Source organism: Malus sylvestris, chromosome 16 (assembly GCF_916048215.2).
Source record: "Malus sylvestris chromosome 16, drMalSylv7.2, whole genome shotgun sequence".
Lineage (NCBI taxonomy): Eukaryota > Viridiplantae > Streptophyta > Magnoliopsida > Rosales > Rosaceae > Malus > Malus sylvestris.
The window spans coordinates 8,456,090-8,483,485 of NC_062275.1; the positions used below are offsets into that span (position 1 = coordinate 8,456,090).

Consider the following 27,396-nt stretch of genomic DNA (forward strand, 5'->3'; position numbering starts at 1 on the left):
TATGTGCTGTTGTGCACTGCAGTGCAGCGGCAGGCTGCAGCTCCATTTTATAAAATAATGTATTAAAAAAAAAAAAAAAGTTGGACCCGTGGACCCGCCCCGAATCGGCCCGTTTGAAACGGGCCGGGTTAGGTCCGGTTCCAAAACTCAAAATCTCTTTACCCGGCCCGTCCAGCCCCGTTACTATTTAAAACGGGTAAGGTCCGGTTCCTCCAAAATTGGGCCCGGCCCGGCCGTGCCCAGCCCTAGTTGTAACATAACCTAACCTTTAAAACAGCCGTTTGTTATGAAATATAGTGCGAATATCATACATAAATATACGAGAAAGCAAACTAAAATAGACTTTGATGTCAACAATTAAAAGTTTAAGGTGAAAAAAGTATTAGGGAGGTGAAATTTTTTCTTCATGCATGCAAGAAAGTGTTGTCGGATCAAGGCCTCTATATGTAGAGGTATGTTTGTAACCTCGTGATAACACAAGAAGATCAAAAAGGCAGAAAGTGAATACCAATCTCCCTATCCTCTATTTACCTGCATTCTTTGAGTGATATAATTACGAAAATAAACAATATGATACATTACACCCGTTCTATTTCGATCTCTAGCAAAAGTTATCTCTCCTTCACTTTTGCTTATTTATAACACCTTTGATATTGATAGCGGCCATGAAAAAGTGTGTAAATAGCATGTGCAGTTTGGCATGTGCAGTAGAGAAGAGAAGCCTCGTTTAAAATTAGAACAAATGACCCGTTGTCATAACAAAGAAGCAGGCAGTAGCAGGCCGTCAACCCAAGTTAGAGACCCGTTTTCTCCCTTCAGCCCAACACAAACCCATTTCCTCTCCCCATATGTTTTTTTCCGACACAAACCTATTTCAAACATTGAGCATAACGTTGCAGCAACAACAAAGAAACTCCTTGACAGCATAGTATAACTTTGTTTCTCATGCTCACATGGAGATATTTTAGCAGAGTTGCTTAGTTATGGCAGTTTTCCCACCGAGTAATGACGGATAAAACTAAAATTCAGAGTTTTACGATATTGTGAAATAGTATTCAACGGACAACGTGGTCGGACACTTCTGCTAAAGTTTTACAGTACACATTGACGTGTAAAAGCTTCACAAATACTGACAATACGTTGCAATAGTGCCAGTAAGCTTAATTGATTAGTAACCATAGACAAATGATAGGTGGCCCTCTCCAAGTGACTTCTAGGACCACCCCCAACATCGAAATCAAATACTGGATCGGTTCCAGCTGCATCCAGCGCTCTAAAAAAGACACTAACCCAATAGAGCATCCTTGTAAAACTGTACGGTCTGTAAACATAATACCATTCAGTTCATAACCGGAAATAAATATCTGCTTATCAGTCATCCTAATTACATCCAGCGGCAGATCCAAGATTCGAACCCTAGGGTTCTGGTGGTAAAGATTCAAGTTTTTTAGATGAAAACAAAGCGCGAATAGCGCAAAAAAAAAAATTGTTTATTCACTGAGACATTTCGTCGAACACTTGATGGGCTTGCTGTCGTCAGCCAAACCATGTTGCGCACGTGTCAACAGATATCGACATATGCGAAGCAATTCGATGAAGGGTATCGAGAGAATTTGTCGAGGGTTATCGACAAAACCTGTTGAGATACGCATATCAAGCATTATATCACACACTTGGTGGGCACAAAAAAGGACCATAACAAACATTCGGAGAGTCCTCAAAAGACCTTCACATGTATATTTTTCGAACTCCGATGGTCCTGGGACCACTTTGGTCCCAATGTAGATCCGCCCCTACTCACATTCACCCATTTCTAAGTTTTCTTTGGCTAAAAAAGTTTACATGATCAAATCATAAATTTGGAAAAATTTACAAATTTCGTTATGCTCAATTCGTGTAGTGTTTAAAAAAAACAGATAATATACTTAGTCACCTTTATCCACCCCACTGTTATTCGAGTATATTTAAAGTCACGATGTATTATAATAACAACCGTAATTTTATGTATTATACTAAAGAAAAAGTGTGTGATTATATTATTTAATTAAGCATAAGTTGGCTAATCAGCCAATGGCATAATTTGCTTATATGCTAATTTGTTTTGTTGCTGCTAAGCACCCTTCCGGAGTCTCGGACTTTTGAAGATGCATGCAATGCAAGTGGACCACTGAGATATGAGATAGAGGCCGAAAGGAATTAGAGTTTCACTGTGCTGAGTGGATTTGCACAACCCTGGGGCAATGGAATTGGATGAGCTCTGGTGAGTGGTGATGCATGTTTAACTTCACTTGAATAATATCATCACCCTTTCGCTAAATCCACTTGAAAATATCTCATCAGTCATTTCCTAGCGTTTCCAAACACATAATTAAAATCTTTGATTTCCATCTTCGGACACGTTTGTTGCCATGAATAGAATATATAAATTACGCGTATCATTCTCAATATTTTTTATACATCGTAAGTTTACTAACACATAATGAATGAAAAGTCGTTGATCAGTCTCGTGTTAAAATTAGGCAAGTTATCAAAACAACCAAATATGGAATCACCAAGAAAGTTGCTTATCTCATACACGAACAATTACGTATCAATCACGAATTCTATTAGGTCAAGTAAGTAAACATGTTGTGTAAATAGACATAAGAATTTTACTCCAAGAAAACCTAATTGGAAAACCAATCGTCACTTTATGCTGTATACTCTTAAAACATAAAAAAGAAAGAAAGTTGCACTCAATTCATGAGATGATGATAAACGTCATTAATTACATCATGTTTTACATTATTGCTAGCTCATTATGAGATTTAGTTCATCCCTCTTCCTTTTGGTGTAGATAATATTATTTATTCAAAAAAAAAAGTTTGTGTGATTGTTGTATTGGGGGTAACTATCTAAGAAAGTGTTATCCACATACTGATTTTTACCTCTCACACATTCTTATTAATTTTTTGTCATCGATTTTTTTCAATTCATTGAGTCTGATGATCGAAAATTGAGAAAAATGTATTAGAAATAAAAATAAATGTGTGAATATCATTATCCATTATCTAATGCATTGTTACTGTTGATGAGTGCAACGTGTACCATGATAGGATTCCTAGCTAAGCTAATCCATTTGTTTATTTTAATTTGGCATAGGACATGCCATCACATCCCATGCTTCTTTGAGTCTTGCTTGCTCTCTCATGTGTTGGAAAAATGGACCAATCACATGCCGATACTGCCACGGCAGGTGGCTCTCTTTTAACCCATTTACAACATCCTGGTATGGACATGCTGTCCCCTCCCATGAATTTCTGGTTCCTTTCAACTAATAGTGCTAACCAACAAATTAACACATAAGGAATATGTATGTAACCTCATATTATTATAGATTTCAAGCTCTATTTTTGTTTTTGTTTTTATAAGTTAAGAAGATTAAGTGAGATAAGCTTTTCGACAATCATTATGTATTCGTGTGCGAGGTATTAATCTGTATTGTAAGGAAAACGACTATTACCCTTTTCAATTGAATACTTTTGACCGACCTTCTCTACCTAGAACGTCTATCAATAAAAATGAAGAATGAAGAAATACAAGCAGGAAAACAAAGCCAATGCAACCAAGGAAAAATATATCAATGAAAACGATCATGATTAAGAACGACAAGAAATGTCACAAGTAGGGTTTGAAAATTGCACAAGTAATGAGAGTTTAGGCCCACTTGGTTAATTTAAGTGTTTGTTTTCCTCATGTTGTGCTTGTTCCATGTGTGTATCATGTGCAGATCCTGCAGAACAGTAGTTATGAAAAGCGGCATGTTTCAGTGATTTGTTTGACTTTACAGTCTTTAGTTGCACAAATAATATCTTGCACTTGCACTGCAAATAGATAGAATCATAGATAATAGATATGGTGGGTTGGTTCAGATTATCCATTTTAACCTCCTAGGCAGCCGAAGTTCCTAGCCGTCAAGGTCTCCAGATAGAATCTGATCCAACGGTGCATACTGCACGGAATATGAACAAGTTTGGCAATTATTTCCATCCCACAGTTGGTATATTTCTTGTGCCAATGTTGTGGGGTGGGGGAGGATGCCTATAAGTTAGAAGCAGGCATTGTCGGTCATTTCATAAGTATTGTCAAGGGAAAGTCATTATTTAAGGTTGTTAAATCCCGTGCTACTTTGGTGTACTATTCTCTTTCTTAAGCTTCGACCCCCATTATACGAAAAAGATACGGCATAACTCGCCTATTTATCACTTTAAACACAAAAAATTAATGACTAAATAATAATTTATGATACCGACAGCTGACGTTGATTTTCATGCCACCTTGACTGTCGCTTGCACATTTGTTCACACCTAGGTGCTCGCTGACTTGACTCCTGCACCGATGTTGGTGTCATTCAATGTCAGCATTATCGATGATTTGTCCATTTTAGAATTAAGAAAGAAAATAAATTAAAAAAGCATTTTAGGATATTTTTGAAATTCATAAAGGTACTTCAAGAAAAATTTATTACTCTCAAAATTTACAACATATAGGAAATTAAGAAGTCATCATGCAATATAGTTTTTATTTATATCAGGAAGTGTTTAACATACGAGACATTTTAACTTTATAGTACCTGTACATGTCACTGAACCTACCGACAAATGTTTTTTTTAAATACAATGATGTGAGAGGTTAATAAATTGATAACAAACTCGTTATCCACAAGATTCGAATCTAAGATATCTCATCTAACATGTGAGAAATACTTTGAACCTATGTTTTTTTTTTTTTGGAAAACGCTGTGAACCTATGTTCTTTCTCATACTAAATGTCAAATTGGGTAGTGAGATCGGGTTCGAAAGTAGGCAATCAAATCAAATCCGAAAAGGGCAGATGCTTAGTGGCAAAATAGAGGGACAAAAGGGGATCCCTCCAGCTTAGGACAGCCCTACTATAAATAGAAAGCGCTTCAATTAATTTTCTTTTTTTACAGTAACTCAGTAATATAGTTTAATAGTATTTATTTTTATTTTTGTAATTGAGATTTCTTAAACCAATAAAGCCCAACAAAATCCTTCTAGATTGGAAAAATGTAAAATAAAAAATGAAAAATCCAAATAGGGTGGCAAAAAAGCACAACAAAATCCTCCAAGATTTCGAATAATTATGATTGATGAGAAGCTTCCCCAATTCGGAGGGATCCCTTAAAGTTGCGTAAAGCACAGCGTAATCCTACTAGATTTCCATATTATCAGAGAGAGAGAGAGAGATCAGAAAAGCCCTGTGTGCCATTAAATCCGGCATTTGTTATATAAGATTGCAACACCAACGTGCATAGACAAAACTAAGGATAAGGTACTACATTAATCAATAATCATCCATACATCAAAACCAAAAGAGCCTAGCCCTAATCAGTTTAAAATAAGTAATTACGGTCTTATTTATACGACGAGTTTGATATCAAAATATGAACGTTAACTCTCTAGCTAAAAAGATCAATTAGATCAAATTTGATGTGTTAATATTGGGCCAATATTCTCGCCACTTTACACTCGATTTCGAATTTCAATCTTCTTTCTCTTGAGAATTCGAGTTTGAACATCTCTTTCTATATAGTAGAGAATCATAGAATACATTCATGCCAAGAAATGGTAAAAGATAAAAATACAAGAAAGAGAGAAAAATAAGCCGCCTTGTTTTCTTGAACGAGAGAGAAGATCACACAGACGAGGGAAGACCAAGTTTTAAGAGGGTGAGATGGGCCCCACTTGGCAGTGACTTAATACTCGCATGCGCCTCTAATTTTTTATTTTATTAATTTATTTTGTTTCCATGCTTGTTTAGCTAATCATATTTAAATATTGTAATATTTTGTAAACTCAAAGAGCCATCGCCGCCCAAATAACTCTTAACACAGAGCCACACACACCCTACGAAGCTACCCAGAAACCCCCAGAGACTGCGAGACTGAGAAGAAAGAACGAAAAGCTCCAACCTTTTCTCCTTTTTCTCGTCAGTTTTTTACCGCTCTGGAAACCCAGTCACTGAGTTACGTCTCTCATTTTCTTCTCCCCAATGGATTGTTGGTCCCCTTCTCTCGCCGCCGACGACGAGTTCGAGAAGCTCGCCATGAGAATTAACCCCCCGAGGTGAATTCGCTCTCCTTTTCGTTTCTGGGATTTTCCGGGGTCGAATTGTTGTTGGTTTTTTTATATAAAAAATTGGGTTTCGCTTGTTTTCTTGAAATATCAATGTTTCTTGAGCTGAAATTCTCCATTTTTTACTGTTTCTCTGATATGTTTTCATGTTGATATGGGATTTGTAGGGTTACAGTTGATAATGCATCAAGCAGGAAAGCCACTCTGATTAAGGTATCTGGCTGAATTTCTTGAATTGTATTCTGCAAGAAATCCAAAAGGGTCAATTTCTTTTTTAAATTTTTTCATATAATTTTAAACAATTGTTTTTGTCTTTTTGTTTCATTTGAAAAATTTGTAGGTGGACAGTGCAAATAAGCGTGGGAGTTTGCTGGAATTGGTTCAGGTTCTGAATGATTTGAACCTCATTATAAGAAGAGCTTATATTTCTTCTGATGGGGAATGGTTCATGGATGGTGAGCTTCTCTTTTTATTTTTTATTTTCACATGCTGTGTTATCTCAAATTTTTAATATTTATGACTGAATTTCTCGTTTTTAATGGAATTTTTGCAGTTTTTCATGTCACTGATCAACAGGGGAATAAGCTTTCTGACGATGGAATCGCTGAATGCATTCAACAGGTAGATCCCAGAAATTAATTGCTCTTTTCTTATAGTTTACTATGGAATTTAATTACACAAAAGAGACATTTCGCTGAGAGTTCCGGTGTAATGGCGAATTTGAGAATGGAGTTTAGACTGACATTTAATAGGTGGAACTTAAAAGTAAACTTGATTAATCGATGTGTCTTCAAGCTGTATTGTGGTAGTATTTGCCCGAGTCTTGCTGGATTTAGGAAGCTTGCCTTTTTCAGCTTTTGTATGGTTTTATGTGCCTCTTGATCTGCTCATGTATCAACTAGGTTTAAGTATTAGTATCGATTTGCAAATGTTTGCATTTTAAAGCATGGTTCACATTGTTGGCGGATGACAAAGAAGAAACGGTGCTTTTATTTTTTTGGTTTGTACTCGAAATAGTTAGCAAAATTATCTGTGGAGTGGAACCATGTAGTTCTAAGTCATTTGGATTATCGAATTCAAATTTTGCAGTCACTGGGACCAAGAGGACGAAGCTTCCCTTCCTTGAGAAGGTCTGTGGGTGTCCAAGCTGCCACAGAACACACTACTATTGAATTGACTGGAAGGGACAGGCCAGGCTTGCTTTCTGAAGTTTTTGCTGTTCTTTCGGACCTTAAATGCAATGTGGTTGCCGGAGAAGTCTGGACTCACAATTCAAGAATGGCATCAGTTGTGTACATCACTGACGAGGCAACTGGGAGACCCATTGATGATCCCGAACATCTTACCAAGATCAAACAGCTTCTCCTTTATGTGCTTAAGGGGAGCAGAGATAAGCGCAGTGCCAACACCGCTGTTTCTGTTGGTTCCACACATAAGGAGAGGAGGCTTCACCAGATGATGTATGCTGATCGTGATTACGACATGGATGATGCTGATTGTGGATCAGCCAGTGATCGAAGCAAACCACTTGTCACTGTTGAAAATTGTGTTGATAAAGGATATACTGTTGTGAACTTGAGGTGTCCAGACCGTCCTAAGTTGCTCTTTGACACAGTGTGCACTTTAACAGATATGGAGTATGTGGTATATCATGCAACTGTGATTGCTGAAGGACCAGAGGCTTATCAGGTTTTCCTTATTTCCCTCAAGTTGTGTTATTTGTTTTCCTGGTTGGATTAGTTATGTTATTTAAATCTTAAAAAAAAAGCGTATTGCAATCAACGCAAATATATAATTTGTTCTAACATTGTAAATTTGTGTGATAGGAATATTATATAAGGCATACCGACGGCTGCCCTATTAGTTCTGAAGGAGAAAGGCAGAGGGTTATTCATTGTTTGGAAGCTGCTATTCGAAGACGGACTTCTGAGGTACGAACACACTGGAATTTATATTTGAACATACTCTTCCCAATTTCACATAGTAATTTGAAGTTAATGCAACATTTCTAATGCAGGGTATAAGACTAGAGCTTTGTGGTGATGACAGAGCCGGCCTTCTTTCTGATGTGACTCGCATATTTAGAGAAAATGGTCTTTCAGTCACCCGAGCTGAGGTTACAACCAGGGGCTCCCAAGCCGTGAATGTGTTCTACGTGATTGATGCATCTGGAAATCAAGTCAAGAGCGAGACAATAGAAGCAGTTCGGCAAGAGATTGGCTTGACATTCCTGCGTGTGCAAGACGACTTCTTTTCAAAATCTCCACCACAGGAGAATGGGAGATTCTCTTTGGGGAATCTCCTTCGCATTAGGTCGGAGAAGTTCCTTTACAACCTGGGTTTGATAAAGTCGTGTTCTTGAGTGTCTCATTAGGTAAACTTAGGTCCTGTCGTCTTCTGTGTATATTAGGATGCTTTTCGGTTAATTGTAAATCGTGCTCTCTGAAAGTGCAATGCAAAGCTTCAGGTCAATCCATTCGGGTCCGGCCTGGAGCTTGTAAATCAGAATTCCGACTTGTACAGTTTCGTGTACATACATTTCCCCTGCTATTAATCCTTTGCTCTCTAAATCTATGGTAAATACATATATGACCTATTCTACTACAGCAGAATCTCAAACCTGGTATGTTTTATTGGCTCTATAACTGAATAAGTGCTTTTGTGAGCCGCCAAGATTGACCCGCTGTTGTTATTTTGATTAAATAAGTGCTTTTGTGACACTGCGCATTTGGGCATGGTAGGTAATTGACCTTGAACGAACAGCAACAGGAACAGGGGCTTTTAGTTAATTGCCAAGATTGGCCGGCTGTTGTTATTTTGATTAAATAAGTGCTTTTGTGACACTGCGCATTTGGGCATGGTTGGTAATTCACCTTGAACGAACAGCAACAGGAACAGGGGCTTTTAGTTAATTGCAGCAGTGGTAGGTGTGCCTCCGAAAGTTGTTTTCACTCAGGGCATTTTGTGGGTGGGCCACATACTGCTTTGAGTAGGACCGTTAGGTCACTGTGGGAACATTTTCCCTTTCAAGAATCAACCAATATCTGGCCTCAACGGCTACAATAATGTGGGAATAAACATCAATCACTATTTAATAATTACCGTCGCACGAAATTCTTTTGAGGTTGGAATTTTCGATAAGTTATTTGTAAGGTATCTCTCATAAAGCATGGGATTTCTTATATTATGGTCTCACTCGATCACGTGCAGTTATTAGTTGTGAAAATTATTCTATTCGAACAATCTGATTGAAGTTTCTTTTGTTTGTACTTTAACAAATATTCAAGATTGTACGTGAATGAACGGTCATATTCGGGCCGTTGATGCAGTGTGATTCCGCTTGCTTGAACCCTTGTTATAACATTCTCCAATTATAATATGCTTCATAATAACATTGAAGACGAAAAATGGGATTGAAAAACAAAAAAAGAAAAAAATGGGGGAATAAACCCATTGAAAAGGAAATTGTGAATATTTATGGAAGGAGGGGAGGCAAATGATAAGGGAAATCAACGTCATGATGAAGTAATTAAGACGCAATCAAGACTGAATGATTGGGTGGATGACGATTATGATGAGCATAATGATTCTGTCATGGGAATTAAAACGACATGAGTTCAACCGAATGAATGAAAAGTCCAAAACCGACAGAATCTCATCGGGGGCGCGTCACGAATCTCCACGCCCACATGATCCGTCGCTTTCCAATTTTAGTGTCGTTTTTTGGCATCTTTTTTTTATAGCTGTTTATGCTGGTGATGGTTTCGGACTGTTCCCGCGACGTGGCGCGGTCGTGGCCGGGCAGAGAGCCGCCAGTACATGTGGGACCCGGTTGCTGTATTTTGATGCCGTGGACCACTGGCGAGGGGCCATGCACGCAGGGAATGGGCCCTCCAAGAAAAAAAATTTTAATTGAAACGGAGTCACGTGATCGGGATCGTATCGAATCCGCCTCGACGGGCGTGCGCCAAGTTGTGAATAGTATGGGCAGAGAGACCTTTTATTCATATAGTGCTGCTATGCACATTTCATGGGAAGAGGATGCTCTCCTGAACTCAGGATAACGATCTTTCTGATCATGAAATTAGGGTTGTTTAAATTTAATTTAATGGTTGTAATTATTATAATTTTTAAAGAGTTCACCTGTTTGGAGTCGTTAGATTAAATTTGAACGGCCTTGATTTTGTGGTCAGGAGGATCCTCATCTTGAGCTCAGGAGTGGATCCTCTTCCATTTCATGGTCTATTCTCGCCACCTATATTATCTTCTTACACACTAGCAGAGAGCATACACTTTGTGTGTGTGAGAATAATTTTTCTCAATAAGTGCACATTTTTTTTAAATATTACATGATTACTGTTTTGTCCTTTTTATGTAAATATTGTGAATCAAAAGTGAGGGTAAAATTGAAAAAATAAGTATATGATTGTCATTATCTAAAAAAAAGATGGTAAAATAGAAAAAATAGGGATATGATTGTCATTTTTTCAAAAGATACAAACTTACTATTTTGCCCTCCTTTTTGTCCATAGTGTGTATCAAAAGTGAGGGCAAAATAGAAAAAAAAAGGAAAAAAAAGTTACCAATGGTTATATTATTTTCACTTATTTTTACTTCTTACATGTTTTTGTTATTTTTGACATGGATCTTCTTCAATACATTGAATCTGATGGTAAAAAATTAAGAGGTATGTCAAAAGTTAAAAAAGACGTGTGGATAGCACTACCTATACAAATTATAACATTTTATTATATCTTTAAATTATGTATATATATTTTTTGGTACATCGATATTTTTACACTAGGGGGTTTTAGTAAGAAAAGGAGGATTAACCATCCCAATATTCCAACAACCGGAGAATCAGGTAGAATTTTGGGTTGCAGCACAGTAAACATTGTTGGGTTTGATAATGTGTGCTTTTTCCTTCTCTGATTTGAGTTTTTCCTTTTCCTTTTGCTGAATTTCGTTAGAGGACATATTTGTTTAAGTCCATTTCCTTCGGGGGCGAAGATTTTAACTGCACTCACCACTAATTTGAGTAGTATCATAATTCATACATCAATTGTCATTGCAATGGGAATGTTTGCTTTAAGAGTAAATTATAGCAATGGTCCATCAACTTTAATCAAATTGAAGTAATGATCCATAAACTAAAAATCCATTACTATTGGTCTCTCAACTTATCAAAATGTGTAGCTATAGTCATTTCATCAATTTCGTCAAAATTTTGTCAAAATAAGTTATTTTGGAATAACCATTTATATAATTAGGGTCCCTCAACTCATCAGCGTGTGTAATTATGGTCACTTTTGTCAACTACGTGAAAATTTTTGTCAAAACAAGTTATGTTGGAATGACAATTGCTATAATTGAGTTCAAGTTAAGAGACAGTTTCTCCAGTTGAATTAAAGTTGAGGGACCAATGGTAATAAATTTTTAGTTGAGGAACCATAACCGTACGTTTTGATGAGTTAATAGACCAATGATAATGAATTTTTAGTTGAAAGACTATTGCACAAATTGAGTTAAAGTTAATGAACTGTAGCTACAATTTACTCTTGCTTTAAAAAAGAGGGCCACCCTTGCTCTGCCCTTCCACGTGTTTTGTCCTTCAATTTGGAAGCAAATGCCACACGTAGCCCTCTCTCCCTCTCTCCCTCTCTCCCTCTCTCTCAAATTAGCTTTATAGCCGTGCCTGCATTTAGCCACATTTTAATGGAGGTGAATTGTCTGCTCTCCCATTTTCATACTCTTTTTATCTCCTTCTGTTTTGTGTGCTCACGGTTAAGTCACGTCAACATTTTATATTTTTATTACTTTTTGTTTTATTATTTTTATAAATAAAAAAATCAATATAAAATGTTGACTTGGTTTAACCGTAACCACACAAACAGGAGGATGAGAATAGTATGGAAATGGGAGGGCAGACAATCCACCTCCCATTTTAATATCTACGATATCTTGAATGATAGTTACTCGCTTTTTCGTCGGAATGCTTTCCCTCCAAATTATCCACTAAGATATTATAGCTTAACGCAAGATCAAAATATCCAAACTTATTTTTAATATCCAAGAGTAAGAAAAAAATATCAACTAAAAATCAAAGTATCGTCTGAAATAAACTATCCCATGAGTAATGCAACTTATGTCTACATACACAAAACTAAACTCGAATTATGTATGCAACGTTGGGATGAAAATAGGAAGAATCCCATGATTTCTTATGGTGGTAAGAGGTGTGTGGTTCACGTAATTAAAATTTATCTCTGCAAGCTGCATCCGAGGTCATGTCCTATATTGTTTTTCCAAAGTCAATAGCAAATACATCCACTTTCTATATACAAATCATCAATTGAACCGTTGAGTACAACGGTCAGTAGTATTCTTTTCACTTGTAAGTCAAATGTCTTAGGTTCGATTTTTAGCAAAGACCAATTCAAACCAATTTATTTTTTTACTAAAACGGAGGCGGCCTAGTTGTGTACGAACCCAACCCCACTACTTATTGCATATTTGTACGTGTACTTCGCAACCATGCCCTATACATGATTACAATGGTCACCTTAGACTTCCAAAAGTAAAGATATGACTACTAATTTATGTTTAGGGCCGATAAAACCAGGCCCAAGCCCATCCTCAGCCCAACATTTTCAAGGCCCGTTTAATTCCGACCCAGCTACATCAAGGCCCAACCAAACATTATTAGAGTAAAGGGAAGATCAATCCTTTAGCATTCATCAACAAAATATTATCGCTCTAATTGGCTATAATTCCCGGTAATCAAACTCTAATATTAATAGAGATTCATGGAAAAAAGGCGAGATTTGGTGCTGCAGCCTGCAGGACTAATCCACCAAACAAACTGAATCCTCTTACTGGGGTACATAATACAAAAGCCCACATTTCCAAAAAGGAGAAATGATCCGAGGGAAAACTCGAAATAACTAAAACTCATACAAATCCGAATCAGGCCACCGGCAGCTCTCCGCAGTCGGCAATCACCACCTTCTTTGTAGGACGATCACCTCTGTCTGTCTCTTGAGACTCGATTAGTTTAACAACGTCCAGGCCTTCCACCACTTGCCCAAAAACGACATGCCTGTTGTCCAGCCACGGTGTCTGGAACAAATAATTACAGATAAGCATATATCAAGTTACAAAATGCCACCCCTTCTAAGCCTACAACCACACAACCACCTTCTGAGAATAAACTAATAAACCTACTTAATTTTCCAGGCTAGGGAATTGCGTTGAACCACGATTAGATGAGGCTGCAAACTTTCATGCCATAGCATTCTTAGCCAAATTGATTCTACGAGTACGATATGGAGAATGAATGACTCTTACCTTGACTGTGCATATGAAGAACTGGCTCCCATTGGTATTGGGCCCTGCATTGGCCATGCTAACAACTCCTGGTCCGGTATGAGATACTGCAAAATCATGCATTCAGGAATTATGACTGCAATGACATTTAAAAATCTATAAACTTATAATGTCAAAAGTGGTCGCGACCATATTCAATCTCATATTACATTAGAGACAAAATCTCTTGTCAATAAAAGGCAGTTCATAGATTACGGGAGTTTTCCCTGATGTAGAAATCCAGAAATACATGAATGAATATTGATTAAACTACTATGAGGCATGAGAAGTAAAAGAATAACTTACACTTGAAGTTCTCATCCTTGAAAGTACGTCCGTAAATACTTTTACCTCCAGTGCCCTGAAATATGTTTCCAAAATTGTAATTTCACTGTCACGTCCAACCAAAAAATTATAACCTCAAAGAAAAACAAAAAAAAAGAAAACCTTTCAAATAATTGAAAAAAACAAAAGCATGAGCAAATGTTACAAGTAAGCAGTTAATAAGAATATGAAATAGCCAACAAAGATGCAAGGCAAGTCTTTGGAAATGCATATGAGGCTGTTAGATATGATTGAAAGGCCCAATCGGTACTTCAAACAACCCCGGTCTAGCTACTTCCCTAGTTTAGTCAACTGCTTCCAATTCTCAGTAATTCAAGCTCCTTTTTTACTAGCAGGGAGAAAGTAACTTTGCTTACCAGCATTTATCTAACCTATGTACCTTTGAGAACATGAGTCAATACATATGGGAAGAAGTAGCTATAACTAATAACGGATAACCAAAATGGTCAACCAGCCATTTATGTGCAAAGCAAATCCCGAATTAGAAAAGAGACCCATTCAAACTATCATAAGTTCAAAACAGTTCTGGCAAATCCCAAATTGTTTCTCTGTTTTAATATATTTTAACTTGTTTGGCTTAAAGTGAGCCATTATCATTTCCTTATAATTGATAGACTGGGTTTCCAAGTAATATCGAAACCTTATATCAAGTCAATATGGAACTAAAAAACCTATAGCATATATCACTGTTAAATGTATAGTCAACAAATGTGGCAATCCATAAAAATAAACCAGAAACTACGAGTTTACAAGACCGGGAAGAGCGCTCACATTGCCTTTATCGAAGTCCCCTCCTTGAATCATGAAATCCTTGATCACACGATGGAACGCGGACCCCTTGAACCCGAAGCCTTTATCACCTAACAAAGACACAATTCATACGAAAGCACATTCAATCAAGATGTCAATTATATTAATGACACTACATAAAGCCATAAACAAAACCCAGGAAAATAGTAAAACCTGTGCAAAGCGCACGGAAATTCTCCACGGTTTGAGGCACATCATCGCCATACAATCCAATCACAATCCTCCCAGCAAGCTTCCCAACCGGGTTCCCAATGCTAATATCAAAATACACCTTATGGGTCACTTTTGATTGCAAAGTTGCTTCCTACAATTACCAAAAAGAAACTCAAATTATGTTCTAAGCTTACTGAAAGCGGTAACTTTGAATTTTTAATAAATTTTAAAAAAAAAAAATCCAAGCTTTCGATGCTAACCTCAGCACTGGCGCGGACTGAGCCAGCAAGACTGGTCCTTTTCCGGGAACTAGGGTTCGAAGAGAATGTCAGAGAGGACAAGCGCGACGACCTGGAGAATAAGCTGGAGGACAACGACGCCGTTTTGTGAGACGACGATGGGATTGTGACCGAAGAACAGGTAGGGGTCAAAACTCTGATCTGAGACACGCTGCGAGAAGCCGGAAGCGAACCAACATTTGACTGCGAAAGAAAAAGCACAAAAGAGTAAAACTTTTTACTTAATTAAATTGGGCTTTCTGGGGAATCAAACAGGAGAAGAGAGAAGATGGGTTTTTACCAGGGTCGTCAACGGAGCCGCCATTGAAGCTACCTTACTGCTGCTGCTGAAGCTTTCCTGTGCAGTGTGGTGATAAGGCTCAATGCGGCTGTTGTAATTTTATGGATGGTAAGTTCCTTCTTTGTTGCAAAGAAGCGATGAATTCGAGAGTGAAGCACTCACCACCAACAATGCAATGGCTCAAAAATTACAAATTTAATGCTCAACTTTTCCTAAAATGCCAATTGCATCCTCTTGATATTTTAAAATTGAGTAAACTGTCGGTTTACCCCCTGAACTTTCACCTCATTTTCGATTTCCCCCCTGAACTTTTCCATTGGAAAATTAAGGACTCAAACTAATTTTTTTAGCCAATTTGCCCCATACCGTTAGTTTTTCATATATTCCATCCATATTTCCGTTAAGTGAGACCATGTGCACAACATGTGAGGGTAGTTAAGTTATTTCACTCTTAAAAATGATTAAAAAACTGAAAATAATAAAAAAAGCAAAACTTTCCCTCTATTTTTTCCCGCTAATTCCTATCCTCGATTTTATTTTTCCCTCTCATTCCTATGCATGAGAAATGACATATGGTGTTATTGTCTACCATTTTTATTTTCTCTAACAAATTAATAATTTGACAAATGCTAATGGTGCTATTGTCTCCAAAGCAGTGCATTAATATAAGAAACCCTAGTCTTTTTTATGGACATGTTTCTTATATTAATGCACTGCTTTGGAGACAATAACACCATGATCATTTGTCAAATTATTAATTTGTTAGAGAAAATAAAAATGGTAGTACATGCTTCAAAAAAAAGATTAACTTAGCTACTTATGAAGACAATAACACCATATGTTATTTCTCATGCATAGGAATGAGAGGGAAAATTAAAATTGAGGATAGGAATTAGCGGGAAAAAATAGAGGGAAAATTATTATTATTATTTATTTTCAGTTTTTAATCATTTTTAAATTGAAATGACTTAACTATCCTCACATGTTATGCACATGGTCTCACTTAACGGAAATATGAATGGAATATATGAAAAACTAACGGTAGGGGGCAAATTGGCTAAAAAAATTAGTTTGAGTCCTTAATTTTCCAATAGAAAAGTTCAGGGGGGAAATCGAAAGTGAGGTGAAAGTTCAGGGGGTAAACCGACAGTTTACCCTTTAAAATTTTCAATTTTGCGCAATTACTAATTTGATACTCGATCAATTGTTTTCTTTCTTTCGTCCTAGCCCATGATCTGAACGAAGTCGGTTCTCCAGAAAAATATGTTGGTCTAGCCGAAACAATTTAAATTACTAGACAACCATATTGTTTTACAACTTTCACTCAAGCTTCTGTTGTTTTGCACAAATTGGCCTCCATACTCTTCATTAGCACTCTTTTTCAAGGGCATTTTTGCATGTTACTGGGTATCTGAAACCTGTTATCCAACGTACATTTTATTGCGGCGAAAGATTTTATTATGTAGGCTCTTTTTCTTCATAAAAAGCTTTAACAATTTTTCTCCAATACTCATCAAATTCGTATTCTTTAGAGTGAATGACAGAACTGGTATTGAAAACCATGAGTATATTCTTGTCGCGTGTCAGTTTTTGACGGAAAGTAGACAGAAATAGAAATATAAAGTAAACTGTAACACAATTTGAAGCTTTAGGTGATTAATTGCAACACTTTGTTTTTTTTAATTGTTGTTGCATTAAACTGAAAAAAAAAATATATATATTTTGTGGACTGCTGGTGTTCGCTGATAATTGGGCCCAGATTGGGCCGGGTGTGTATCATATATGTGATACTGAAGCAGTGAAACGGTTTATAGCCATAATCCAATGGCAACGGCCGCGAGGGTCACATCTCTTCTGCTTTCACCTCCAGCTGCACTCCCTTTGGTACGACTTAAACGTACGCGACCATTTGCCCACATTTCAACGAAGACCCGGCTCATTGCCTCTGCTTCTGCTGCTGCTGCTGCTTCAATGGCTTCCACTGCCAGTAAACCCAAAATCATAGATTCACATCTGCATGTGTGGGCATCCCCTCAAGAGGTACAAGTAAAACCCACCAAAGTTTTTTAACTGCTCTGCAAGTCTCTACTAATTTTTTTATTGATTTTTCTCAAGTTAATATGGTATTTGGAATTTTGGGTTTTGGGTTTTGTAGGCTGCGGATAAATACCCTTACTTTCCTGGCCAAGAACCCACTTTGCCTGGAGATGTCGATTTCTTGCTTCAGGTGTGATCATATGACTTTCATCAAGCTGTCTCTTTTGTGTGTATTTCTTGTTTGATCTAATGATATTTTAGTTGAAATTATATGCTGATTAAATATGCTGATTTTCTCCCCTTCCAGTGTATGGAAGAAGCAGGTGTTGACGGTGCACTTATCGTGCAGCCCATTAATCACAAATTTGATCATTCTTTGGTGACAAGGTCTGTTTACGTTTGATCTTTCTTCAAATCGATGTCGAAGTTATTCTTCTCCGATTTCTCCTACTATAGTAAGATAGATTACTTGAGATAATGTCAGTCACGTTAACAACAAAATCATGAAGCTTTAGTTGACATGGGAAAAATATCTGTATGGTACCTGATCTTATGTTTCGACTGTAAAACCCGGTAGCTAGACGGCTCAACTGCCAAATCGCAGCATCAACATTATTACTGTCATGTCTCACAGAATCAAAGTTTGTATCCCAATTCCCACCTAGTGAACTTTGCGTTCCCTGTTGACTTGAATTTCAGAACTAAACAACTAAGACTAATGGTCAGAAGTTCATCACGCCATGTCCGACACTTCTTAGTCATGCTCCATCTAAGTTGTATCTTCCACATTTATAGTTCTTTACAACATATCATTTAAGGTTATAGCCTAAACCTTATTGCTTTTATCTTGGGACAGTGTGTTGAAGAAGTACCCTTCTAAATTTGTCGGTTGTTGTCTAGCAAATCCAGCCGAAGATGGAAGTGGGATTAAGCAGCTTGAAAATCTCATTTTGAAGGTCTTTGGATAATTTCCTATAATTTTAATGTTAATCGGGTTTTTCTCTAATATCTTCAAGGAATTACCTTGACAAAATTTTCTCTTATGCTAGGATAACTATCGTGCTGTTCGCTTCAATCCATATTTGTGGCCTTCTGGTCAACAGGTAATTTAGATGTTTTTGAACTTCTGTACATGTTTTAAGATGTACATATCCCGGTGAAACGCCACAAAATATGGAGTAAGTTTGTCCTAAAGTGATAACACTTGAGGGCTTCTGCAGATGACCAATGAAGTAGGAAAGGCAATGTTCTCTAAGGCAGGAGAACTTGGAGTACCAGTTGGTTTCATGTGTATGAAGGTGTTCCTTATCCTTTCTTATTATCTTTGGAAAATTGGTTGCAACTTTTTGTTCTATTACTCTCTGTGTGTGCGCGCGTCTGTGGGAGAGGGCAGGGAGGAGTTGGGTGCTATTGGAGTTTCAGACATGTTTATTTACTAAAAAAAAATGGGTAATTCAGGGCCTCGGTTTGCACATATCAGAAATTGAGGAGCTGTGCACGGAGTTTCCATCAACAGCTGTATTGCTTGATCATTTGGCTTTCTGCAAACCACCAATGTGAGTTTTCCCATAATTTACTTTGCTACAAAGAATCAATGTTTCTGCAGACCATTTGCAACTCTTCTTACTTTAAGGTTCTTTTCTTGCAGAAACGATGAGGAAAAGCTCGCTTTCTCTGCACTTTTACAGCTATCCAGATTCCCACAGGTAAAAAGGCTCCAGAATACCTTCTCGTAGTTACATATCTGCTGACCGAGGAGGGTGAAAACGACTAGATTATTGGATCGGGTATAAAACAGAGTCATGAATCCTTGCAACCACTTTGGCATCTCTGTCCAATGCCTGTTCACTTCTCCTTGTTCCCCAACTTATAGTCACCCACATTGATAGTCTGATTCTTAAGCATAACGTGATATTTTCGTGGCCAGGTCTATGTCAAATTCAGTGCGCTGTTCCGGTTGTCGAGAATGCCATTTCCGTACGAGGATTTATCTCATTTACTGTCCCAAGTCGTGTCGAGCTTTGGTGCTAACCGCGTCATGTGGGGCAGGTAGCCGTGTTTCTCTTGTTTCTTTGGATTGAAATTTGAAACAAATTGCTTCCTTCCTGATCGGGCAGGAAGCAGATTCTAACACTAATAGTCTTCGTTGCAGTGATTTTCCATTTGTTGTTCCCGAGTGTGGCTATAAAGGAGCCAAAGAAGCCGTTTCTCTCATCGTCAATGGAGTGCCGCTATCGTCTTCGGAGTTGGAGTCGATCATGGGAAGAACAGCGTTGCAACTTTTCCGAAATCAATGGCTTTCCTAAGTTCAAAATGTAAGCAAATATGTGCCAGTGAAGGGCCGATAATCATACTGATATTATCCCAACTTCGATTTTAATTTCCATCTATACAGATGTATCATTGGATCACTATCCTTGAAATTCAGATCGCTGATCAATCGATCTTTATCAAACCACTACGGATGGAGACGGGGAGAGAAAAAATAAAAGAATTTTCACCCGGAGATGCTTTACATCGAGTGTTCTAAACCTCTATACGAGACTATCATGAAACGGAGATTTACACATAAATTACACAACAAACGGGCCTAATCATCTATGCGATGGATTTCGCCCATCATTATCCGATTGCTGGTAACTTTAAAACCGAGGAGGGCAGGATCGATTTGCCTCCCTTTCTTTCCCTTCTTTTTGCCACTCCGGTTCCCTTGCATTGCATCTTCTCCCGCCGTCGCATGGGCATCCGTCGGAGCCAGCTTCTTGGTATTACTCTTAAGCATATCCATAAATGAAGCCTCTGACACATCAGCATCGCTGGCGGAAGAAGTACGGCGAAATTGAATTTCTTTCTTTGAAGATGACGGCAAGGCATCAGAACCTTGGTTTACTGGATGAACAACGGGGTCTTGCCTCCCCCCTGTAGATTTCAGAAAAACATTATTTGTCAATCTGATTGCAATTAAGAATCTTCCCACATTGCTGCCACAAAGGGTTAGAACAACGTAGGTGGAGCTATAAAGTTGTTAACCTTTGAGATAAGCAACTAGACCGACCGCAAACCGGTCGTGCCAAGATAAGAAACAACTAGAGAGCTAGATGTACATACCATCTGGAGCAGCACTTGCACTTTGTCCTCGGAAGACTGGATTAGAGATCAGTTCTGACAATCCTTCGTGGGATGCTGAAGCGCTTGAGACAGGAGGTCGTCTCAGCAGAATATTATCTTGAGTTTTGGATGGGGCTGGAACCCTGTGGCATTGTACCGGAAAAAGAAAGAAAAGGAATTACTTCTATACATGCTCTGAAGAATTTGGATGATCAAGACAAGGGACCAATAAGAGCAAGGTCGTATATGTACCGATCCCTGGTTGTTTCTTCCGCAAATGAATTACTTCGGCCAATCTTGTCGCTATGAAAGCCTACATTCCCCCATGGGAACACACAAAATTTAGAAAACCAAAACTCTTACATGAACAATTTTGAGCATTATGCACTGCGTCAATATTAAAAAGAAGCAACAAGAAATACCTGAAACACCAGATGACGAACGCATGTTAAGGGAATTTGCTGACCTCTCCTCATAATCTGGAGCAGCCAACACTGCTTGTTCAACCATTTGTTCTCGAGTGTCAAACGCTTGTCCCCTAATGATCCCCTCACTCTTCGTCCCACGCTTCCTTCCCTCCAACTCCGAAACCTCTTTACTGATAGAAGACTTACTAATGATGTTAGAATTTGTGTAAATCGGCTGACTCGTAGCATTGATGCCAGCCAAGAATGACTCTCTCTCAACCAATGCTCCAGAATCAGATCTATACACCAACTTTTCATTGCTTTCCATGCTGCTGGCCCGCTCTTCCTGTGGGAGCTCCATATGATTTGAACCATATGATCCTACTCGAAATGAATTATTTAGACCTGCTTCTTGGTCTGAATGAAGACTGAATGGGTGACTTGAAGAGCTTGAACCAGAGTACATGCCAGATGAAGGCCTTTTATCAGAGAAGATGCCATTGTTGACATTCAATGACTCAGCAGGTTGATGGGCTGATTTTTTATGGAGTAACTCCATCAATAGTCTCTTTGAATGCTCTTCATTCAATCCATCTGACATCCATAAACCTCGATCCTGAGAAGGAATATTGATCTCTGACTCCCTTTTCTGCCGCTCAGCATTAATATGCAACTGCTGAAACCGAGAGTCCATCCAATCATTTTCTAGCTGTTCATTCTTCTCAGGCCAGTGACCCTCAATTGCATCCAAATGTGAAGCATGAAATTGGTTAGGAAGAGGGTGATGAGGATTATGAGAATGGATTCCAGATGAAAATGTTCCCAATTGACCACCCGATGGCATCCGTCCAAGGGAATCCTGCATATCCAAGCCCTGAGCACGAGCCATGGCATTTACAGCATCCAAGTTCATCCCTTGTGCCCCAGCAGGCAGTGACATAGACCGCTCAAACGGATGAGAGCCAGGCTCATAAAACCCTTGCTGAAGTCGATCCTGCAATGAAAGATTACGGTCAAGTTGGCTAAGCTGCTCCTCATGGGATGGCCTCTGTTGCTTCTGATAAAATTCTAAAGGACTAAATCCGGAAGAGTGAGCTCGCTGAGCACCAGCATGGGTCCTCAAAAACTGATTTGATTCATCTGCTGGCCAGACAGAACCACCATGTCTGTCGTCTTCCATCCTCTGTCTCATCCCCGTTGGTAACTGCCTGGCTTGCATCTGATGTTCCAATGATTGAATTTGTTCATGCTGCGCACGAGACAGTAGATCAAGAAAATCTGCTTGTGGGGGTGACTGACCAAACTTCGCTTGGACAAGCTGCTCCAAAGATGGATCAACATGCCTTGGAAAATGGTGAGACCTTTGTTGGAGTTCATGCATAAGGCGCTGCTCTAATAGAACCTGTTCAATAACGTTGTTTGCTCTGACAGGATCAATGTGTGGCTGCCTAAGCGCAGGATCATGCATTTGACCACGCAGCAGTTGTTCAAGAAGCACCTGTTGCAGTTGGGACTGCTGTTGCTCCTGTAAAAGCTTCTGCTGGTGATGAAACTGCTGCTGTTGCAGTTGCTGATGTTGCTGGAGCTGAGCCTCCCGGTGCTGTTGCATCTTAAGTGCCAAAAGATGATCCAGATCTGCTGAAGAATGGTTGGCTAACTGTTGGTGGATAAGATTCTGACTTGGCAAATGCTCTAATGCTGCATCATTCAAGTGTCCAAAGCTAGACAACATATTCCGCTGTTGGAGCTGCTGCTGTCGAATTTGCTGTGACATAAGCTGCTCCGCTAAATCATAATGACTGGGTTCCTGTTCCATGTGTGCCAATTGACGTGGGGCTACCATGTCTTGATACAGGTTTGTATCAGAGACTGCATTTTTTCTATGAACATCAGACCATGTCTCAGCAAGAATCGCTGTATCAGAAATTCCACTAAATGGAACAGCCCTCCCCATGTTAGAAGGCCTATTGGCTGGCTTGACTTGTTTTGTTTGACCGCCTTCTAACTCAGACCAAAGCAAGCCAAAGGGGTGCAACTTATTATCATTCTGAATAGGCACACCAGATTCTGTCAGCTCAGTTGGAGAAGGAAGGTGGCCAATAGAATTTTCAATAGAATCATGAATGGCTCCAGAAGATCTTGCAGTAGAATAGCCGGTGGTTCCAGGTATTCCTGGAAACACAATATCTGGAAAATTAAAGATGAAATAGGTTGAGATAACGGAAAAACCATCTGTCAGCACAATAAACAGACCAAAAAGAATTTATTATTACAGACAAACCTTCATCTTCTGCACAAAAATCATTAAAGCTTTGACCCGTTGAATGTGGCAGTTGTAGTGGAGCTTCAGGCTCAGAATTTCTAGGTTGAATATGCAGAGTTGAAAGGCTATTTAGATCGGAAGAAGGTAAGCTAGACTCTATATTCCCTAAGGAGCCACTTGATTCTTCTATATGAGAAGTTGGATTTACAATATTCCCATGCGCATCCCAAACTTTCAGATGCGGAATGACCTCCCCCAATTCTTTGAAAGGTGTTCCTTCAGGAGTATCTGCCAATCGAACAGGCAAGTCTGTCCCAAAAAACCCTTGTTCAAACCATGAAATAATGTCTACCCCCAAATATGGTCCCTGAACCGCCCCTTGAGGATCAAGGTAATACAAACATAAATCCTCAGGAGGGACATCCCTTTCTAACTCTTTCACCCGAGAATTATTATTCAGATTCTGCTCAGACGAGCCAAAAGCATAGAGAGTATTTGAACCATCGTGAAGTTTTGATCTTAAGTCAGAAGTTGCAAACTCAATGTCATTCGACAAAGAATGGCTGGATAAAAAAGAAGCTTCATTTTTCCTACTGCCACCATCAGTCTCAACATCACTGCAGATACCATTACTTTTCTGAAATGTTTGAGAAAATCCATCAAGGTCCTTTTCTGCACTAGATTTGGTTTCCCATTCTTTATGATTGACATCTTTTTCTGCAATAAAATAAGTAGACTGTTCAGATGTTCCAGTCAACAATACCTTCATATAGTTCAATACAACAGACAACATGCCAAATCAGAAATGAACTGCAACTCACCATCTACCACATTCCTTTGTGCACCAGAATTCCATGAAGTCCCATAATCATCAGCATTTGCAGACTCCTGCAAGATATTGTTTGTCTCTTCGGTGATGCTCGAGGGCAAAATACCCAGAACTCCATCAACAGCTTCCAAGTCTCCGCCACCTAGAGAATGAGTGTTTTACAAATTCGACAGTTCCAAAAATGGACGCAAATTGGGAAATATTGAGTTGAAAATACCTGTATTGTTTTCAGTTGATCTTCCCTTTCTAAATGAATTGTATACTACCCCACTACTTGTAATCTTTCCGTTCCATATATCACTGAGGATGGCCTATTAGCAATACACGAACCAATTAAAAACCATAAAAGAATCAGTACGTTAAAGAAAAATAATCCACATTCACAAGATGCCCAATCCTATCTCTTACCTCCTCTTCACCATCGGGGGCAAGAAAAGCTAATGGCTCCACAAAGCCCACTTGAGTTGTAGGAGGCGATTCTTCCATCTCATCTGGCATGGTAGCAAAAGATAGATCAAGCTTTCGCTGGCGATAAATGTCAAGAAGCTTTCCCCTTGGGTAGCAAAAACTATCAGCTGAGTGCCTAGGTTTCCCAGGAACACTTTCACTTTTTCCAGAAGGAGCAGAGCCAATAACACCTGCAGATGATCTCCCGACACCAGATGCCCTCCCTCTTCCAAGGGTAAATCCCAAATTTGAACCCTCCACCCGTCCTTTTTCAAGTCCAAATCCTGGTGCAGCACGGTAAGCATTTGACCCACCAGAGTGAAGATCCCTATGGCGTGGCCTCCATTTATCCCGAGAATCTGACTCGCGCTCAGAAGCTGAACGGTTGTTACCTCCAAGGGATTGATTGTCACTGTTACTGTGAGCATATTCCTTCTCCACATCTGTTTTCTTTTCAGTTCGAGTCTCCTTTTCTTTGTCTTCAGGACCCCACCTTGATGACCATTTGCTATCACGCCGTGCTTCATGTGCAGAAGTACGGCCATCATTCCACCTTTCAGATGCAGGCAGTGCCCTATTGTCAGTTGTGTCTCTCACTGGAACACTGTCGACACGGCGTTCTGGTTTCCTTCGGTCTCTTCTGCCACCAAGCAAGCTAGTTTCTCTTTCCTCTTCACGCCAACGACGGCTACTTTCACTTTCAGTGGCAGGCCGCCTCCAATCTTTTTTGTCATCAGATCCTTCCAAACGCCAACCTTCCTTCTGGTTGCTATCAGTAGAGTTTCCAAGGGAACTTGGGCCGCGCATTTCCTGTAATATACAGCAAATTTAATGACTAGTCAGCTAAGTTGTGAATTTCCAAGTAATCCAGGTTTAAATGGCTGTACATTGATTATATGTTGAGTTTTCACTATATGCAGATAAAATCAGAGTATGAAGAAAGCAGCTGCACAATTCCAAGTACAAAGTCTCTTTTTTTTCGGTAACAAGTACAAAGTCTTTCAATAAGTATAGAGGATTGAATTAACTACAACTAATCCTGATTCAGGGAGATAACAGAAGAACATATACCCAAAAAAAAAGTCAATTAACACTAAAAGAAATTCAATCTCTAGAACACATACCAACTTAGACTCACTGGGTTTGGCATAAAGCCACTGGGGGGACAAAGGTATGCTCTCTGAGGCAGCTGGATCTGCAAAATTTATAAATTAGCAATACAAAATCAGATGAAAGTGAGACGAAACAAACAACAAATAGGGGAAGCAAAATATATTACTTAATCGACTCTACAGCTCATGAAATTAATGCTAAAAACTTGAACAAAGCTCACCTTTCGAGTCATCAGATGACCCAATAAGCACCTTTTCTTCATCATTTCCTCCAGAGGCTTCAACTGCCAAAACACGAACACATATTAAAACACAAATCTATGTTTATGCTCTCATTACAAAGCCACTCAATGTTCCACACTAATCCAGTAATAAAGTCGCTGACCCCATAACACTAGATGAACCATAAAGGAACTGTACATTTTTGTTAACTGCAAATAAAGATATAATAGTGGAACTGAAATTCAAAGAGCATTTCTGGCGAGGAGAGAACTATAGCAGCCATTAGTGAACTCCAACAAAAAAAATAAAAACAGTGAGAGCTTAATAATAGTAACCACTTGAACTACTATGAATACTAACTCCCTAGATTCGCTTTCATTGCACACCAGAATAAATCTCAAGAATTCTTGACATCCATGATTGCACTACAGTTGATCAGAAAAATATAAGTTCTCCCTTTCACTGATTCAACGAAAGAATTTAACCGTAAACCATCTTTGTCATCGAAAGAGGCGATAACAATCAACAAATTGAATACTTGATAACAATCATCTTTGTCATCTAAAGACTGTAGCACGTGCAAATTTCTTTACTTGATCTTAAAACATAAAGATCAATGAAATACAGAACACAGAATCAATAGGATAATTCAATATGGCGATAGTAAAAACACGAAGGATTACAATACATTAGTGTTAAAGATCAAGTTCGAATGCTAAAATTACAACAACAAAAAATGAGAGAAGAAAAACTGATTTGAACAAAATCCAATACACGAAACATTCAACCAAAACATAAAAATTCGAACAGCTCAAGATGCAGGAAGCCGAAATTAAGGAACCTGATGCCGAAAGAAATAAAAAATGAACTGGTCCAATACATACTTAAACGCTCCAGATCAGTAACCATTCACCTTACATTAGCTTCACATCGATCAAATCCAATGAATACCCAAATCGAAAAAAAATTGAATTGCCAAGGAAATAAAATTGCAGGAGAAAACTGAAACGGCGGAAGTACCTTTGGAGGTCCAGGACTGATCGGAGGGTTTGGAGGAGAGGAGATCGTCGGGCAGATCGAGCTTGCCTTCCGCCATCGAAAAGTGAGGAAGTCGGAGGGAGGGGGAGAGGAGATCGAGAGAGGGAGAAGAAGCGCGCAGTGGATTGGAGCTCCAACAGAGAGAGAGGGAGATTGTGCGTTGAGGATTGAATTTTTGAAATTCAGAAAATCTAGGGTTTCGCAGAAGAGTTTTGTACAACGACACTGAGAGCACAGAGAGAGAGAGAGAGAGAGAGAGAGAGAGAGAGAGAGGTGGCAGAAGAAAAGGGTGAGTGTTTTGGGTGGTGGTCAGAACAGCCAAATCAACTAATCAAGTAAACGATTTCAGGTTGCTTGTTTAGTAGAATAAATAATAGTTTATTTAAGGCTAATTATATTAACATCCCACAAATTGTTGAATAAACCCCACAAACTTAATACACCCCACATTTATTTTTTCACTTAAAGTTTTATCTTAATACACCCCATTTACTTTTCCATAATACCCCCACAACCCACATTCTCAATATACATATTATATTTT

The 27,396-nt window shown here is 38.7% G+C and overlaps 4 protein-coding genes across 4 annotated transcripts; 2 read left to right on the top strand and 2 right to left on the bottom strand.

Moving 5' to 3' along the window:
- The first annotated feature begins 5,802 nt into the window (after window positions 1-5,802).
- On the top strand, window positions 5,803-8,707 carry LOC126609369 (ACT domain-containing protein ACR4-like). The gene is made up of 7 exons (XM_050277298.1): window positions 5,803-6,128; window positions 6,305-6,350; window positions 6,478-6,592; window positions 6,691-6,758; window positions 7,227-7,826; window positions 7,964-8,068; window positions 8,155-8,707. Exons 1-7 carry the CDS (start codon window positions 6,055-6,057, stop codon window positions 8,497-8,499), a joined length of 1,353 nt encoding a protein of 450 aa, XP_050133255.1. The 5' UTR covers window positions 5,803-6,054; the 3' UTR covers window positions 8,500-8,707.
- A 4,200-nt stretch (window positions 8,708-12,907) lies between these two features.
- On the bottom strand, window positions 12,908-15,564 carry LOC126607011 (photosynthetic NDH subunit of lumenal location 5, chloroplastic). Its single transcript, XM_050274427.1, has 7 exons — window positions 15,390-15,564; window positions 15,071-15,292; window positions 14,811-14,961; window positions 14,619-14,707; window positions 13,809-13,863; window positions 13,485-13,570; window positions 12,908-13,256 (listed from the first exon to the last, which is right to left on the bottom strand). The coding sequence occupies exons 1-7, from the start codon at window positions 15,411-15,413 to the stop codon at window positions 13,104-13,106; spliced, it is 780 nt and encodes a 259-aa protein (XP_050130384.1). The 5' UTR covers window positions 15,414-15,564; the 3' UTR covers window positions 12,908-13,103.
- A 1,634-nt stretch (window positions 15,565-17,198) lies between these two features.
- On the top strand, window positions 17,199-19,881 carry LOC126607010 (uncharacterized). The gene is made up of 10 exons (XM_050274426.1): window positions 17,199-17,429; window positions 17,545-17,616; window positions 17,734-17,813; window positions 18,283-18,382; window positions 18,476-18,529; window positions 18,647-18,724; window positions 18,885-18,982; window positions 19,075-19,132; window positions 19,354-19,475; window positions 19,579-19,881. Exons 1-10 carry the CDS (start codon window positions 17,214-17,216, stop codon window positions 19,730-19,732), a joined length of 1,032 nt encoding a protein of 343 aa, XP_050130383.1. The 5' UTR covers window positions 17,199-17,213; the 3' UTR covers window positions 19,733-19,881.
- On the bottom strand, window positions 19,755-27,164 carry LOC126607009 (uncharacterized). Its single transcript, XM_050274425.1, has 11 exons — window positions 26,835-27,164; window positions 25,814-25,876; window positions 25,605-25,675; window positions 24,442-25,290; window positions 24,251-24,344; window positions 24,026-24,175; window positions 23,223-23,921; window positions 20,957-23,128; window positions 20,787-20,847; window positions 20,535-20,677; window positions 19,755-20,345 (listed from the first exon to the last, which is right to left on the bottom strand). Exons 1-11 carry the CDS (start codon window positions 26,908-26,910, stop codon window positions 20,017-20,019), a joined length of 4,707 nt encoding a protein of 1,568 aa, XP_050130382.1. The 5' UTR covers window positions 26,911-27,164; the 3' UTR covers window positions 19,755-20,016.
- Between the last annotated feature and the right edge of the window lie 232 nt (window positions 27,165-27,396).